The following is a 19,453-nucleotide window of genomic DNA, read 5'->3' as shown; positions in this document are numbered from 1 at the left end:
ATATTTAATAAACTATTACAAACTCAATTTGTTTTAATATAAATTTTTTAAAACTCAACAAAAATATGGTTATAATTTTTTATAAATTAATTCAAATGTTAACTGGCCAAAAACAGTTTTTCTACTCTATTTTCTTGTCTCAAGAATTTATTCGTTTGTTAATCTATCAAAATTAATGCAAATATTTTATTATCATGATAGTTATTAATATTCATCTGCCAAAAAAACCAAAATTTATTCTAAACAATTCTTGAGCCAAGAAAGTTTTTTTTAAAATTTTTTTTTCTCAGTGTATAAAAAAGGTTTTTTATTAATTTTTTCATATCTAATCATTAATTCCAAATTTTGGTTTCAAATTTATAAAACTTTCAGAGCAAACAATATTATTTTTAAAAATTTAATTTTAAATACACTGATAGAAGGATTTATTTGTATTAAAAAATATCTGTTAATGGTTAACAAATCATTTATTAGAGACCACTTTTTAGTATTATAAACAAATATTTCTTAGTATTTAAAATGATTTATTTGTATTTAATAAATCCGATATTCATTTATTAAATATTAATAAATCTTTTTAAATACTAAGAAATATTTGTTAAGGCTAAAAAGTGGTTTCTAATAAATGATTTGTTAAATATTAACAAATATTTTTAATTATAAACAAATCCTTCTATCAATATAATAAACTCCAAATCTATTCAAAATATTATACGAAAAAATCACAAAAAACCTTTTTACAAAAAATTAAATCCTCTATAAAAAAGTTCCTTATCAATTTTACCCAATCTCCCATCGATTATCCAGAATTAAAATTCCAAAAATTTTAACCACAAGGGAGTATTAAAAAAATTAAAGCGTATATCTGTACAAAAAGCCAATTCTAAGCCAGCAAAGCACTTAGAGCATTCCGTGATAAGCCGAGCAATAGATAATTCCATTAAATGCTATATTTAGCGGTAAATCCGGTGGTAATGATGTCGATAATAATGACGACGATGATGATGATGATGATGATGATGATGATGATAATAACACAGAGTATAGTGAATGATAGCGAGTTCCCGTGGCCTCGGTTTACCTCATCACCGTCACTGATAGTGGTGTAGGTCAGTGAAGCCAGAGACCGTAGACGTCTCCCCACCCGAATCCTAGACAACAGTCTACGATTGACTCATCTATGTTACACTACTAATAATGATAATAATAAGCAGAAGCAGAAGCGAATCTACAATACATATCTATCCGCTTGTTCATATTGAGTATTCACGTGGAGTGTTGCGCGAAATTTCCTGCATAGCATCTCTAACTCGAATCGAGTCTGTTATATGTTATATATTATGTATGTATGGTTGTATTCTATACACTAACTCGTTTCTCTGATGCTGACGCTGACGCTCCTGGGGTCTGCAAAAAATAAAAGACCAGCACTAACACTACAACATAGCGAGTATAAGTAACTAAACCGAAAGTAAGATGAAGAATAACGAGCCAAGCCAGTATAGAGTGTGCTGCGGAGAAGTTAAGTGTAATAGTAAGCGAAAAAGATAAAAGCTGAAGCTGAAGCTGAGAAAAAGAAGGAAGACAACAGTCAGTCTTCTTATATTATATATTTTTAGACGATACCACTACTTATTCTCCTGGGCAGGCACATACACACTCGATACTCGCTGAAGAATTCACCAGGATATCTTGTAGTTTTTTTCGTCTCAGTTGCAGCATCTCTGGTCTCTGGTCTCTGCTCTTCGGGCATACGGGTTTTATTTAATGCCTCTTACTCTACTGGTTAGGTATACACGGACTTTTTAGTTTTCGATATTATTTTCCTAAAAATATTGGTTATTTCTGCAATACACCCAACTGCAAGATTGTACATATGTATCGTCTACTTGAGAACTTTTAGTTTTAGTTTTGGAGTCCTCAATATTTGAGAAATTAGGGGATTTAAAGGATGGTAGAAAAATTTTGTTGATTAGAGAGAAGAAATCTTGAAGAGGAAAAAAAATTTTTTGACATTAATTAATGGGACAGAAAAATTTTTGGACCAAGTGAAATTTAAGCTTGGTTTAAAATTTTTATAATTAAATACTTAAAAAATTTTCCTAGAATTAAGTTAATTTTTTTATTAACATACAATTTTATTATCTATATATGTTCTTAAAATAAAAGAAGTCTACTAAATTTCTTAATTGAAATTTTGGGGTTGATTTTTAATAAATTTGTTAGTGATTAAATAAAAATTTATAAATTTGAATTGATAATTAAATTTTTATAAAATCGAAGGAACAAATGTGATATTTAAAACACTTCCGTGTCAAAATAATAAGCTTATACATCAATCTTATATCAATTTAATCAACAGTTTGAAATTACTTTTTTATGAAAAAGTGTATAGTCAAAAATCGACTCAAGGCTTCAATAATCAATTTATAAATTTTTAGAAAAAATCATCTGATAATTGATTAAAATAATTTTTATTTAATCCAAGTTAAGCTAATTGCGTATTTGCTTCTTACAACAATAACAGAGATTGATAATTCTTCTATTGAAAAATTAATATATTGAATTGTTAACTTTAACAAATTGTTGTTTAGAAACAATCTTTATTTTTAAAAATTAATACTTTTTAATTTTTTTTATTGTTTGTTTTTACGGCGCATTTGATCAAAAATTTCGTGAAAGGAAAAAATAAAGATGTCGATAGTTTTTTTGCCTTCAAAAGTTGGAAATAAAAATTGGCTTTCATGTTTTTGGATAAAATTTCTGTTTTACCTTTTTTTGAGACGAAAAATTTAAAAAAGAATTGAATTAAAAAAAAAAAATTTAACATGACCTAGCATGGGTTGACCCCACTTGTAAATAATTACCAAATATTCTCGATATCGAGAAAATATCCAAAGAAATTGAGTAAATTTTAATTTTTTATTTCGTATAAAATTTTCTGCTGTAATATATTCTTAATAATTCGACAATATATATCATAAATTTTGGGGTTAATGATAAATACTTATCTTGATATCTTATATCAGTGATTAGATTATTATAAAAATGATAAATAAATCTATTATGCAGATTTCTTCACTTCTATTCTTAAACTTTGAGTTCAGAGTATTATATGCAATGGTTTCACCTTCATCCTGATAATATGTGCACATATGTGTATGAGTATGTGCTAGTTGGCTCAAGTGGTAATAGTATCGACTCGGAGCTATCATAAAACGCTGTCATTATGCACTAAAACTTGATGGCGTCACCATGCAGCCTTGACTCGGGTCAGTCCTCTATCATACAACATACAACATACAACAATATTATATTGTACAACAGAGTGTAAGATATAAGTAGTATAAGTATCGAAGTAGTAGTGTGGTGGGTTAGCTATCCAATCCGTTGGCGAGTAGCGCTATTATATGTTGGTATAAGCTATTATATGGTAGATAGAAGATGGAAGATGGAAGATGGTGTAAGTCAGTATGTTGCTATGTTGTGTGCATTCTGTGCAGTCTTTGGAGCAGTGTGATGGTGTGTTGCAGCAGACAGTTCTCTTCGCTCTTTGCTCTTCACGCCCCGCGTGTTTCCCTTCTCACTCGTCATGCTTCTGTACGGTCTTGCTCTTCAGCTCCCACGAGATCACCAATCCTGTTCTTTTCTGTTCTCCATCGATGTCCATCCTCCGACTATATGTGTTCTATATGTTATATATACTGTAGACCTGCACTGCTAAGACTTTAACTACTTTGTTATTCTTTTATTGGCTATTTCGTTTTTACTTTTACTTTTTATTGAAAGTAAAAAATTTTTTTTAGGTTTTAACTGGTGTCTGATCTGTTTAAATAAACGATGCATGAATTACTATATTTTATTATTATTATTTAAATTTAAATTGTGACATTTATTCTTGAGAATTATTTTTCATTTTTTTTTTTAATTAATAATTCAAATAAATTTCATCATTCCCAAATCAATTAATTGTATGTGAAAAAATTAATTTTGAAATTTTAGGATTATTATTTATATTTAAAATTACTCTAAAAAATAATAAAAATTTTTTTTTTCAAAAATATTATTAGAGTTTCATACTTTTTATTAATATACTAATTTTTTGTAAGAAATTATAAAAAATACATCTTTTTAGGAAATATTATTTACTAAATATATTAAAAAAATTATTTAAATTTTTTATACATCATAAAAATTTGGTGTAGAAAATTAAATCAGTAAAAAAAATTTCTTGACTCTAAATAGAATTTTATTGACAAAAAAAAAATGTCAATTTTCTTTAAAATTTTTTTGATTCAAGATATTAAAAAAAAAATGGAATTGACTTAAAAAAAATTAGAAATTTCTTGAATTATAAATCAAAAAATTTTGAAAAAAAATTTCTTTTGATTAAAAAACAAGAAATTGAACATTCATAAATTAAAAAAAAAAAAAAACAGAATTGACTGGGAAAAAAATAAAAAATTTCTTGAATTATAAATTAAAAAATTTTGGAAAAAAAATGAAAATATTTTTGATTAATAAACAAAGAATTGAAAATTCATAAACTAGAAAAAAAAAGAACAGAATTGACTTTAAAAAAAAAAATTAAAAATTTTTTGAATTATAAATCAAAAGAAAATAAAAAATTTTTGAATTTTTCATAAATAATTAAAATAAATATTAACTTAATAAAAAATTACAACAAATATTAATTAAATAAAAATGTTTATTTTTACAGTAACGGAGAGTTATAACAGTTATGTTAACTCGATGTACGGCGGTAACGGGCAGTTTGCGGCACCGTGCACCCCGAGCCCACCACGAGGACCAGGAGTACCAACGAGCGTGATTCAGGCGGCGACCAGCTCCGTCTCGGACGACCTGTACCTCCTGGAGCTCGGGTTCCCTCCACGCGCCAAGAAGAACAAGCTCAAGAAAGCCCGACAAGGAGACGGCACCACCGTAAAGAGAAAATCCCGAGAAGGCTCAACGACTTATCTATGGGAGTTCCTTTTGAAGCTGCTCCAGGACCGAGAATACTGCCCGCGGTACATCAAGTGGACGAATCGCGAGCGAGGTGTCTTCAAGCTGGTCGACAGCAAAGCCGTTTCCCGGCTCTGGGGCCTCCACAAGAACAAACCGGACATGAATTACGAGACAATGGGCCGCGCTTTGCGATATTACTACCAACGGGGAATCCTCGCGAAGGTCGACGGGCAGAGGCTTGTTTACCAGTTTGTCGACGTACCAAAAGACATCATCGAGATCGACTGCACAGGAGCGTGAAACAAGGCTTTCTTTCATTTGATTAATTAATTAATTAATTGATTAATTAATTAACAATAAAGTAGTCGATAATCCTCGGATTTTATTATTATTTTTATTAATTTTTTATAAATTTCAATGTTGAGCTCTTCCTGCCAAATAATGTCTACTTAGTGACATCTTACTAAAATGTACCCTCTCTGACTCCGTTATTATTAATATTATTGTTAATTTAAATATTAAAAAATTTGACGATTAATTATTGATACTTTCACAAGCTAGATTTAAAAATTTTAATTGACGTTAGAGCGCAAAAATGTTGAAATTTTAATTGTTTTGGTACATGTTGATAAAAATTTATTGTTTTTTTATGGTACTGGAGTTATCAAGAATTAAAAATTTTATATATATTTTTTTTTGAAAAAAAAAATTTATTTGTTTTAAAAATTCTGGAAATTTAAAAATTAAAAAATGAATTTTTTATTATTTATTTGTTGAAATTACATTAAAAATTTTCTGTTGACTCTAGTATCTTTTTTTGTTATTTTTGAAAAATGTTGGAAACTAAAAAAATTTATGGATAAATGACTTTAAGTCGTACGAAATTATGGTGCTCGTACTGTTGTAATTTTGTGAAAAATAAAAATGAAAAATGCTGGCAATTTACTTAACTGATATAGAATTTTTAAGCGAAATTGTAAATTTATAAAATTCTATAATTATTTATTATTGTCTATTTAATAATTTTATAATATAAAGTAATGATAAAAAAGTCTAAAAAAAATGTAATAAAAATTGTTATCTAATCGGAATAAAAATAAAATTAAAGATTGAACCGGACGAAAGAAACTAAAAAGTGAAAATTAATGAAATGTGGGCTGTGAAATGGTTTAAAATCCTTTTCGGAGGGGTTGTTAGTGTGGACGTATGTAGAAAAATAATAATAAATATTAAATTGTACGAATGAGTGTATCTAGGGAGCTTTGAGCTCAGGGAGGGTTACACCGTATATTTTTTCAAAAACAAATAATAATATTTAAGAGGTGTAAAGCTGGTGCTGGCTAACTGCAACAGAGGTCCAAGAGTGTTATGAGCAATTTGTTTTGTTACAATTCGAAAAAAAAAAAAATATAACTTAGGGGCCATTCATTAATTACGTAAGGTTGAAATTCGTTCTTACGTAATATTTTGTGAATCAAAATTCAATATTAAAAATCTAATTCCATTTTGGATTCTAAATAGTTTTTATAATTTTGAAATTTACAGTCGAATTTTTATTTTGTTTAAATAATTTTTATTGCTATTGAAAAATAACTTATTAAAATTTCATTTGTTTTTATTGTTATCAATGTTTGGTTCTATAAAAAAAATTATAGTACATTTTTCCGTGTATTATAGTATTTTCATTATTTAAAAAAATAAAAAAAATTTCTTGTTAAAAAAACATTATTACTTCTTAAAGAATAAAAATTATGGATCCACGTTGATCTGTAAATTTTAGTGAAACTGATCCTTTCCTACACGGAAAGGATCACTGAGTGAAAAAAATTTCAGATAGTAGCTAGTATAATCCAGATTACAATAAGTATAATCCAGATTACAATGAGCATAATCCAGATATCACGCAGTATAATCTAGATTTTTCTAGCTAAGGTAAAAGACCCAGTTATTGTCACTGGCCTAGTTATTGAAACTTGCAATTTTATTTTAATTAAAAAATAATAAATCAACTCTGATAAATTAATAAACATAATTTTTGAATTATAAATTTTAAGATAAATGTTTTTTTTGGGAATATTTAATTTTTTTAATTAGAATAAAATTGCAAGTGTCAAACAACTAGGCCAGTGTCAATAACTAGGTCTTTTACCTTACTATCTGACATTTTTTTCACCGCAGATATCACTGAGTATAATCTGGGATTATATCCAGTATCATCTTGTTCTTTCCGTGTAACATAACAGTTTATTATTTAGAAGATCAAGATAAAATCTTACATGGGGGTAGGGAGGGTCAAAAGTCACCAAAATTGTCCTTACGTAATTAATGAATGGCTTACGTCTAAAAACAGACAACTAAAAATTTCTGTAAATATTATATAAAAAAGTAACGAAAAAAAAAAAAAAATATAAATACAAATTACATATTTCGTAACTTCTATTAAAATATTATATAATTGTATATGGATATGATATATAATATAAATATATATTGTATGTTATTGTCATTAAAATAGTGAGTGTCGATGTGTCTCTGTGAGATGTATTACACCACATCAGGGATCAAGGACGAGGAAGCAAATGAAATACATATATGACTTTTGTGGGTAAAACTTTACCTATTAATATTATTATTATCATAATTATTATTATTATTACTATTATTACTGAATTACTATATAAATATATATATATTGTCACAGTACAATATTTGTACCAATCTCATAATTGACCAATGCTCAGAATAATTGTTTAAATAATAACGACAAATAATAAAATTTGCATTAATAATTCAGCGCACATGAAAATAAAAAAATAGCTTCCATGTTTTTATACCGAAGCCTTCTGTTATAAAATTAGTGCGTTACCCTCTCCCTGATCAACCTGGGACATGTAATATTATATATACATAATTATAAATATAAATATTAATGAATTAATGAGTAATTATTAATAACAGTAACAGTAAATAAATAAAGTTTATTATATTATTTATTCACGCACTGGCGCGCGTTGTGAGCTTTTAAGAATTAAAAATAATAATTATATAGTAATAATTTTTGTATATAAAAATCATTTAAGAAATATTAATATCTATCTTAGGTTTAATCGTTGTTTAATATAAAGACGTATTAAGGCATGAACGATTTAATTATTAATATTATTGAGTTAATTAATAAAATAATTAATTGTATAAAATAATAAATATATTGGGTACGTACCGGTGTTACCTATGAAACATAATTAATAATTATTAATAATTGGGTATATAGAATGTGTTGAACTCATAGCTCTCTTTATTAAAATTCAGACTTTTATAATTATTTAAAGATATATAATAATAAAATTAGCTGACATTTTTTATTTTTTTATTTTGCTAAATTTATTAAATTATAACTAAAAAATATTTTTTAAAAATTGCACTTGTAGTTTTTGAAATTTTTAACAAACGAAAAAAATTTTTTTTAATAATTCTTTAATTAAAAAAATAATAAAATTTTTTAAATGTCGGCTGACTTTATTTTCATTAAAGATATATGTAAAAGTAAATAGAAAAAAATTTATATTGATTTTATTTTTAAATAAATCCAAATAAACTACAGTGATTAAATGCTGCCAATAATGCTTGTGTCCCATGCATTTTTCTAAATAAAATTTTGATTGAAATTTTAACGGAGTATAAAAAAAAAATAAAAGTGAGGAAAATAATAATTTTAATAATAGTGTAATGATTTAATATTAAATTTAAATCAACATAACAATGAATATTCCGGGACGCCAGACATACTAATGATACAAAGCAAATTGCCTTTATATAAATTACAAAGACACGTTGCCTTTTATAAAAAAAAAATAATGAAAAAAAGAAAATAATAAAGTGAAATATTGAAAAAAAAAATGAAATCCTTTATACGTATCACGATACTGTAATTGTCTCATCGTCAGTACTTAAAGAAGAAATATAATAATAATAATGAAGTATATGTGTCATGTTCCCTTGACCCAATTATTATTTTCAAAAATATTAAGAGATTTTAACGAAGAAAATAAAAAAAATGAAAAAAAAAATTTAATTGATTAAATGGAATAAAATATTATAAATAACTTTTAATACGCAAATATTTGGAAGCGATATATTATTACGTGTATTTAAATAAATTATATAATAATATAAATATAAATGAAAATATATATTGAATATTGAGTAAAATAAAATGAAAACAGTACAATCGACGAAGCAAGTACCTACATCAATAAACATTTATCAATTGAATACAAACAAACATAAAAATATTTGTAATACATGGAATAAATAATAACAATTATTAGTACCTATTTTTTAGGTCCGAAATTTAATACTGATAATATTTGATCACAGTTAAATTTATAGTAATTTAATCTAAGACTTTATTATATAAATTGTAGAATACATTAATTGTAAATGTGAATATATTATTATTATTATTATTATTATTATTATTTCATTATTATTATTATTATTATTTTTAAGGTTATTATTATTGATAATATTATTATAATATAAATTTGACATTAAGAAACTCTAATGTAACGTTCTGTGATTCGTTGTTTCTAGGTGAAATTTAATAAAAACAATACTGTATCATAACAATAATGTTTCTTCTTATCATTTTCACATTTTACTCCTTAATAATTATTCTTATTATATATATTACTAGCTATAACCCGCCCGCGTTGCTGGGCGCTTAATATAATTGTATTTTTAGATCTAGATTTGAGTTTAATTGAATTATTGTATTGTCTGGCGCGAATTCCATTTTTTTTCGTAGCGTAGAAGTTTGAATGAATTAATTTATTATATCTTCGGCATTTCAAAGTCTTGAAAATCGTAAAAACTTTCAAAAATATCTAAAACTTCTATTGTAGAGCTCAAATTGCTTTTTTTAGATGTATTCTCTATAATTTTTGAGTCATGGTAAAAATTCAGTAGTAATTTTTCTTGGACTGAGCGATTTTATGCCAAAAAAATAGCAATTTTTGAAGTTTTTGACGACTAACGCGGATTAAAAAATTCTGGAGATTTAAAAATTGCCGATGAATTTTTATTATGAAGCTCAAATCGCTTCTTTTAGATATATTCTCTATAATTTTGGAGTCCTCGTTGAAATTCAGTGGTAATTTTCTTTAGGTTGCGCGATTTTAAGCTAAAACTTGGCAATTTTTTAAGTTTTTGACGATTAAAGCGGATTAAAAAATTCTGGAAATTTAAAAATTGCTGATGAATTTTCCCCACGAAGCTCAAATTGCTTCTAGTAGATATATTCTCTATAATTTTTGAGTCATGATAAAAATTCAGTGGTAATTTTCTTGAGCTGAGCGATTTTATCCTAAAATTTGGCAATTTCTTAAGTTTTTGACGATTAAAGGGGATTCAAAAATTCTGGAGGTTTAAAAATAGGTTATAAATTTTTATCACGACTCCAATTTATAGAGACTACATCTCAAAGAAGTGATTTGAACTACTTACCTAGTTGAATTGAATGATAAACCAACAAAGGCTTTTTCCAGCTAAAAAAAAATAAAACGGTAAAACAATTCATTTCTAGATTTCTGTAAATATAGGCAAACACTAAATTAATAGCATCTTTAGTTTCTCTGTCTTTAAAAAAACAGTAATTTCTATCGAAAATTATTCATTAATTCTATTAATATCAAAAATATAAATAATACTTTGAATTATTTTTATTGAATATCAACTTTTACCGGAGCGCGCAATAAATTTCATTCAAGTATTAACTAATCAAGTATTCGTAATATATCTTGTGTCCTAAACTTCAGAAAAGCAGATAAAATAAAGTTAGCTGACATTTAAAAATTTTCATAATTTTTTTTATTAAAAAAAAATTTCATTTGTAAAAAATTTGAAAAACTACAAGTGCAATTTTAAAAAGATTTAGTTCTAATTTAATAAATGAAGCAAAATCAAAAAATTAAAAATGTCGGCTAACTTTAGTATTATTATTATTATTATCTGGTATCTCCAGGTATAAGGATGAGTTAACTATTTCTTACCATTTTTGTGTTCTGTGGTATTCATTGTGTTTTTCCTTTTTGACGGACCAAAATGCCACTTTCATCCTGCTCCTACTACCCTAATACCAAAACGCATTCTAATGAGCTCAATATTGAAATTTATAAATTTTAAACTCAAATTTAAAATTTTACTTCTTGAGATTCATGTAACTCTAAGCAAAAAATACACCTTAAATTGCTAAAGGGTTGAAGGGTTGACGATGACGCAGAATTGACTCCTAAAATGTCGAGCATTTTAACAAGAAACTATACGGATAGAAGAAGTAAATGGTCCTGGTCGTGTTTGGGAGCGTCTCTTACCTGCTTGTCTTCAGGTACACTGTACAGTACGAGGACCCAAAGCTTGGAATTATAGTAACTATGTCTAGACTATGTATAGTCTCCCTATCTTTTAGCTTTAGCTTGCCCTCGGGAAGGGACAAAGCTGATTTTAAAAGTCACTTGTTTTAATCAATGTATACTACAAAGAACTTTAGCCGAATTTTTAATATTACATTACGTCTATTTTCATTATTACGAATTGTGATTAAAAACTAATTGTGATTTTAAATTAATTTAGCAGATAATTAATGATTTTAAGAGATTTTTTAACAAATAAATGATAGCAAAAAAAGTTTAGAAAAGAAAATTGACATGTAGAAATTTAAAAAAATTAAAAATGCAATTTTTTAAAAATAATTTTTCAAACCAAATTTGTTTATTAAAAAAAAATTAAAAAATTATCAAGACTGCTAACTAATGTATGAAAATTAATTTAGCAGATATTTTATAATTTTTATGTTAAAGAAAATAAGAAAAAAAAATTGGCACATAGAAAATTAAAAAAATAAAAAATGCAATTTTTTAGAAATAATTTTTCGGAGCAAATTTATTTATTAAAAAAAATTAAAAAATGGTCACGCGACTGCTAACTTTAATGTCATAACTAATGTCATAAAAAAGTGCAATTATTGTATGCAACTGAAATGAAAATTAAGTTAAGTGACATCTAAAAATTTTTAGAATTTTTTTACTGAAAAAATTATTACAAAAAAATGAAAATACTAAAGTTAGCCGACGTTTTAAATTCTATTATTTTTTTTCATTAATTAAATTACAACAAAATGAATTTTTTAAAAAATTGCATTTTTAATTGTTTAAAATTTCTACATATCAATTTTTTTTCTCATTTTTTTTTGTCGTTATTTATTTGTTAGAAAAATCATCAAATATCTGCAAAAATAATTTTTATAAAAAATTGCCCATGTAAAAATTTAAAAAAAATATTGGAAATTTTGAAATTCATTTTTTTTTATTGTAAATGACTTGTTATAAACAAGTATTTTGATTATCCAATTACTTTCAAATATTTTCAGTATATAACTTTAATCCAGAGCTTTGTAGCGGGTAAATTACTACTACTATTAAATAAATAGGTGATCAGTAAATTCATAGTCTAATAAACTTTATTATAAACGAACACTTAGTTTAAACAATTACATTTAAATAAATAAACTTTTAGTGAGCTACAGCTGTAGCGCGTAATGTCCGTTGGTAATTAGAATAATAATAATAATTTGTAGGCGGGAAGGTTTGTAGTTTTCTCTCTCGTCGTTGGTGGTGTTGAGGTATATTTAGTTCAGTGTAAGGCCGCTGTGGCGTGAGAGAGGCGACCGGACCGCCACAGCTTATTGCTCTTATTGCCATCTATTTTTATTACCGAAATTAAACATTTTTAACTATGTAACATCAATTGATAAAAAAGGAGTTTGTTATCTCTTCTATAGATACATCATATTACGCGCCACAATTTTTATTCATAACCTTAAAAGTTGACAATTTGATTAAAATAACAAACAATTATTTATTTACAATATTTTGGTTAAACAATGGATATAGTTCAGTTAAAAGATGTAAAAACAATTCAAGATATTATTCATGTTTATCCAGATAAAATAAAGAATGAATCAATTCCATTAATTATTGACAATGGTATTTTTATTTTGTTTTACAATTTATTTATGATACTTAAAATAGCAAATACTTATTTAAAATTTTTTTAAAAACCACTCTAATAAAAAGAATATTAAAATTTATCTGTAAATCTTTTCCTAATTTTCTATTTTAGCTATAAATTTAAAAATTACATTATTTAACTCCAAATAACACGCTTATTTATAAAAACACAAATATAAAAATCAGTTTTAGCTTACTAATAATTATTATTCCAGGTTCATACAATTGCCGGGTTGGTTGGGCAACAGAAAACGAGCCCCAATTAATATTCAAAAATTTAATCGCCAAACCACGTAAAGAACGTGGTAAAAAAGACGGAGAAGTACAGGTTGGTAATGACATAACAAATATCGAGTCAGTGCGTTTTCAATTGAAAACTCAGTTTGATCGAAATATTGTAACGCATCTGGAAGCTCAAGAACAAATATTCGATTACACTTTCACTCATATGGGCATTGATACTGAAGGCTGCGTTAATCATCCTATCGTTTTGACAGAAGCTTATTTGAATCCTAATTACTCCAGAAATTGTAAGTTTCATCAAATATTTTCATTTTTTAAATAGATTATTGTCATTTTTTATTTTTTAAGTAGATTATTGCCATTGTTTATTTTTTTAAATAGATTATTGTCATTTTTTATTTTTTAACTAGATTATTGCCATTGTTTATTTTTTAAATAGATTATTGTCATTTTTAGTTATTTAATCAAGAATTGATCAGTTGAAAACTTTGAAATAATTTATCTTATATTTACTACAAAATCTACCTTCACACGATTAATTATTATTTTTTTTTCTTTATTAGTAATGGCAGAGTTACTTTTTGAATGCTACAGTGTTCCATCAATAGCTTACGGTGTCGACTGCCTTTTCTCATATCAACACAACAATTTTCCTCCTGATGGGCTCATAATTAATGTCGGGTATCATACAACACATGTGATACCTATCATCGATGGTAAAGTTGATACTGTAAATTCACGTAGGATAAATGTCGGCGGGTTTCATGTTATATCATACATGCACAGGTTATTACAACTTAAATATCCTGTTCATGTTAATGCTATTACACCTAGTCGGTCTGAAGTAAGTTTCTGTAAATTAAAAAAAATATTTTTTTTCATTTATCATTATTATTATTATTTTTTAATTATTATTTTTGCGACCGAATTATATATATATATTTATAAATTAAAATTTTAGCGCCTAGCGGTCAAATGACTAGTAGATCTAAATTCAAGCCAACGGATGGACATTCCATCTTCAATATTGGTCGAGAGACATATTCTCTCTTTTACATAATTTCAATGGGGATCCACCGAACTTGTAATACTAGTGAAGCTGAAAGCTTTTGTGGTATCTGTTCGAGTTATAAAGATGTTTATTAAATGAAAGAAATTAAAGAAATTAAGTGAGAGTAAAGACAAACTTTGAAAAAATAAATGGTAGAGCTTCTGACATGTTATCAGGGAAATCCAGGTTCGATTCCTGGCTTGGCAACCAACCCCATTTATGTTTGACCGCTAGGTGCTATAAATTATTAGATAAATAATTAGTTAAAAAAATTCGTGCAATAGACTGGACAGCCAACAAAAAAATTCAGATTTATAGTATTATTTTTATTATTATTATTATTTATTGTTTTAAGGCCATGGAGTCGTAGCTCCTTTAGTGATAATAGATTAACCCTCGGAGTACACACCGAACAGAACTTTAGAGTACACACGGGGTCAAATTGACCCCACTTGATTTTTGAAGAATTATATCTCAGAAACTAAGTTAAAAGACCCAGTTATTGACACTGGTTTAGTTGTTTGACACTTACAATTTTATTCTAATTAAAAAAATTGAATGTTCTCAAAAAACCAATTTTCTTAAAATTTATGATTTAAATATTATATTTATTAATTTATTAGGGTTGATTTTTTTTTTTTTAATTAAAATGAAATTACAGGTGTCAATAACTAGGCCAGTGTCAATAACTGGGTCTTTTACCTTATGAATTTTATCGAAATTCAGTTTATTATATTTTTGGTAGGTAAAACAATGCTCTTTTGAATACACTCATTATTATTCTGAATTAAATAGTTTTTAATGTTGAAAAAATTAATTCAAAACGAGAAATTTTTAGGATAAGAAAAAAGAATTTTTCTGAGGTCAAAATGACCCCCAGTGTACTCCGAGGGTTAAAAAAAATTATTTAAAAATTAAGCCTCAATAATTTCCATTTGAAGTAAATTAATAAATTTATAATATTAATAATTATGCAGGAAATAGTACATGAATACTCAAGCATTGCACTTGATTATCAAGATGAAATAACAAGATGGTCAGACCCAGATCACTATGACGCAAATGTGTTAAGAATACAATTGCCGTATGTAGCGCCAGCAACAACACCTGGTTTGACAGCAGAGCAGCAAAAAGAGCGAAAACGGGAATTGGCACGTCGCTTGATGGAGATGAATGCTCGTAAACGAGAAGAAAGAGTAACTATTAAAAAATAATTTTTTAATATTAAGTAATGTTAATATTCTTCATTTTATTTTAATAACACAATTTGACTAAAAAAAAAAATTTTTAACAGCTAGCTGAAGATGAAGAACAGCTCAATCAATTGCTGGCGATTCAAGATTTAGTCGAAGAAGGCGAGCTCGAGGAGTTTGAACAAGCTATTAAATCATTTAATTTAGCAAACGAGGCTGAGTTAACTAAAATGATTAATAATTTGCAAGCCAAAGTTGAAAAAACTAGACAAAAAATAGTCGCTGCTAACTCTCAAGAAGATAATGTTGGTACTGAAGAACAAAAACCTAAAATAAAACCCAGTTTTCAGCCAAAAGATCAAGCTGAGTTTGACGAATGGATATCTAATTTAAGGAAAAGACGGTACAGTTTATTTATAATTATTATACTTTTTTTTTTTAAGTATATAAGTCATAAAAATTTTTGAATATTATAAAAAAAAAATATTGTTTTTATTAAAGCTATTCTTTCAATTTTTTAATTTTCTTGTATTAAAATATTTATTTAAATTAAATTAAATATTTTTTTTTTAAGACAAGAAATATTAGATAAAAAATCAGCCAAGCGGCAACGTAGGCAAGACATGGCTAAACGTAGAACAGCTGCTGCACAAGAGCGAATGCGTATAATAAGTCAGTTAGCTAGGAAAGAAAAACGTGACGACGATTTTGGAATGAGAGACGAAGACTGGGACGTGTATAAAGCTATTAATAGAGTGAGTTATATATAAAACATCTTTCTTGAGTTACTATAAATATTAAAAAAAAATTAATGGAATTATTTCTTGTTAATAAAAAAAAAAAAAAAAAAAAAGGAAGGTGGCGATTCAGACTCTGAGTTGGAGCAAGAACGGCTCCTGGAAGTTGAAGAAATTTTGCGTCAACACGATCCCGAGTTTGACGGTCCAGGTTCTAACACACCGGTGATACCCGGAGAAACTCATCAGTTGCACGTCGGATTGGAGCGCATACGCGCAACAGAAGTGCTTTTTCAACCTTCGATGATCGGATTGGTAGAAGCTGGTATTCCCGAGACGATAGACTTTGTGTTGAAGCTTTATTCACCAGAAGTACAATCACTGCTTGTGTGCAATGTATTTTTAACTGGCGGAACCGCCAAATTTCCGGGTTTGCTCGGACGTTTAAATCGCGAGTTACAAGAGATAAGGCCATTTAAGTCGGATTTTAAAATTAGTATAGCTAAAAATCCGAGTCTCGACAGTTGGTACGGAGCACGTGACTTTGGTATTAATGATAATTTACCCGAATTTTTGGTAACGCGTCAAGAGTACGACGAAAAGGGTGGTGAATATTTTAAAGAACACTCAGCGAGTAATATTTACACAAAATCACCAGATCCGTTGCCGCTCGTACAACCAATTCTCGTTTCTGAACAAATGGTAGTCGAGGATACTGCTGTCAACGTTGAGATTGAATAATTACATTGCCAATTTAATTAAATAAAATAATTGTATAAAGTACACGGAAAAAACAAGATCCCGTGCAAAAAAAAGTACTGATTCAAAATGAATTTAAGATTGAAATTCATGTTTTGACACAAATATGAATTAGGTTTGAGATTAATCCAAATTTGAAATTGATTTGTACACTGATAGAATTTATTGGTATTAAAGAATATTTGTTAATAAACAAATCATTTATCAGAGACCACTTTTTAATATTAAACAAATATTTCCTAGTATTTAAAATGATTTGTTTGTATTTAATAAATCTGATATTCATTTATTAAATATTAATAATCTTTTTAAATACTAAGAAATATTTGTTAAGGACTAAAAAGTGGTCTCTAATAAATCATTTGTTAAATATTTTTAACTATAAATAAATCCTTCTATTAGTGTAGATAGAATTTAGCACGCATGTAGAACTTTCGATTCTGTCCAGAAAAAAAATGTTCTTGAATTAAGAATTTTGAAGAACTTAATGTTCTTAATTTGAGTAGAAAAATTCTTGATTGAGGGAAATTTTTCTTGATATAAAAAAATTTTACTTGATTTAAGAATTTTTTGTCTTGATTCAAGACAATCACCCTCTTCAAAATTATATTCTTGGTTCAAGAATTTTTCTCTTGAATCAAGTTAACTTTTTCTTCAGTATGATTCAGAATTTTAATAAAGGCTTAAGAACACTTAGGATAAATTTTATAAATAAAATATTCTTAAGTCTTCATTAAAATTCTGAAGCAAGATTGAAAGTTCTACAGGCGTGCTAATTTCTTTTGATCTACAAATCAATTTCAAATTTGGATTGATCTCAAAACTAATTCATATTTGTGTCAAAATATGAATTTCAATTTTAAATTCATTTTGAATCAGAATTGTTTTTGCACGGGATGACACTGGATATCATTCCAGATTATACTCAGTGATATCTGTGGCAAAAAAAAATTTTTGATAGTAGCTAGAAAAATCCAAATTATACTGTGTTATATCTGGATTATACTATCTGAATTTTTTTCCACTCAGTGTAATCTGGGATGATATCCAGTGTCATCTTGTTCTTCCCGTGTAGAACAAGATTGATAAATTACAGCTTAAGCAAATAAATTTTGTTTTTTAAAAAAGGAATTATGGATTAATTTATGTTACACATTTTTTGTCTTTTTTTGTTATTAATGACATTACAAACAAACTACATTGTAGTTTGTTAATCGATCACAATATACAATTGTCATTATTTTTATTTAATTATTTTGTGAGAATATTCTAGACTTCGTCTAGCTTGACTTTATCATTTTTCTCAATCACTTTTAATTAATTGAATCGCTAGAAAAAAATCATTTTTATAGTTTAAAAATTTTTTAATAAAGCAGAAAAAAATGATAATTATGAAAGTGATCCCTCACACTAGCGTCCGGTTTGACTAAAACGACCTCAATTCACACTCCTGACATATATCGCATCTTAATCTAACATCACAATATATAATAATAATATTAATTATATAATAATTAATAATGAAAAAATATTATAAATAAATTTTTTATTCCAAATATTATGATTTAAAATTTTAATCAGAATAAAACTTAAAAATAAAAAATGAATTCAATTGATAGTTAAATATTTAACAATAATAATAAATAAAAAAAAATTATCTTAATTTATAATTTAAATAATCATTCTATTATCACAGTTTGAGGTCGTTGCAGACTCACCAGTTGCTAATGCTTAAAAGAAACTTCTAATTATCAATAAATTTAATTTATTTAATAAACAATATTTATAAATTAAATAAAATAAAAAAAATTTTTTTAAGCATCACCAGCAATCTTTTCTATTTTTTTTTTTTTTTTAATATAGAAACATTATTTATGTAAAATTGAGGTAGAAACCAATTTATTTCTTCAGATTTAACTATTTAAAATAATAATTATAATTTGGTTTTAATCCAGAGAACAGTGCTGATAGTGAGGGTCTACTTTCACTACACTTAGACTAAAAAAAAAATAATAATAAATAATTGCAATGAATTATTTTAGTTTTGTTTTATATGTATAATAGCAATAATCATGAAAATAATTAATAATAGATAATTATTACAACAGTGGTTAATGTCTTGCAGTACAATGAGTTTGTATTTTATTTATATTTATATATAATTAATTAATTATTAATCATATTATCCGTAATAATGGACATAGGGAAGTAAATGACAGCTATTTACAGTACATACTTCTTAGTTGTACTAATTATTATTATTATTATTATTATAATTAATATTAATATTATATTTATTTATATATTTATATAATAGAACTCTAATTATCTTTCGTAAATTATTTTTATTGTTTTTCTGTTTAAGGGTATACCTTTAGTTTTATTTTTATACGCATTTATATTTACCCTATAGAACATTTATACTCGCTAGTGTAT

At 26.3% G+C, this 19,453-nt stretch overlaps 2 protein-coding genes across 6 annotated transcripts in view; both read left to right on the top strand.

The window, feature by feature from the left end:
- The window catches only part of LOC123273146 (ecdysone-induced protein 74EF), a 114,092-nt gene extending 108,555 nt beyond the window's left edge, over window positions 1–5,537 (top strand). For 4 of the 5 annotated variants that reach the window (XM_044740394.1, XM_044740392.1, XM_044740393.1 and 1 more), the window contains one exon: window positions 4,721–5,536. In XM_044740394.1, the coding sequence (XP_044596329.1) occupies window positions 4,721–5,268 (548 nt within the window). In that variant the 3' untranslated portion in view covers window positions 5,269–5,536. Of the gene's footprint in view, window positions 1–4,720 lie in introns of all 5 variants that reach the window. The other variant, XM_044740395.1, reaches the window with a different exon arrangement.
- Window positions 5,538–12,836: 7,299 nt separating this feature from the next.
- On the top strand, window positions 12,837–18,148 carry LOC123273142 (actin-related protein 5). The gene is made up of 8 exons (XM_044740384.1): window positions 12,837–13,010; window positions 13,250–13,564; window positions 13,841–14,121; window positions 15,306–15,524; window positions 15,623–15,924; window positions 16,096–16,276; window positions 16,376–17,041; window positions 18,092–18,148. Exons 1-7 carry the CDS (start codon window positions 12,908–12,910, stop codon window positions 16,997–16,999), a joined length of 2,025 nt encoding a protein of 674 aa, XP_044596319.1. The 5' UTR covers window positions 12,837–12,907; the 3' UTR covers window positions 17,000–17,041; window positions 18,092–18,148.
- Window positions 18,149–19,453: the final 1,305 nt, after the last annotated feature.

The sequence above is a fragment of the Cotesia glomerata genome, linkage group LG10 (genome assembly GCF_020080835.1).
Source record: "Cotesia glomerata isolate CgM1 linkage group LG10, MPM_Cglom_v2.3, whole genome shotgun sequence".
NCBI classification, from domain to species: Eukaryota; Metazoa; Arthropoda; class Insecta; order Hymenoptera; family Braconidae; genus Cotesia; species Cotesia glomerata.
Note: the sequence above shows the minus strand (reverse complement) of the source record. Positions and strands in the feature narration are given on the sequence as shown.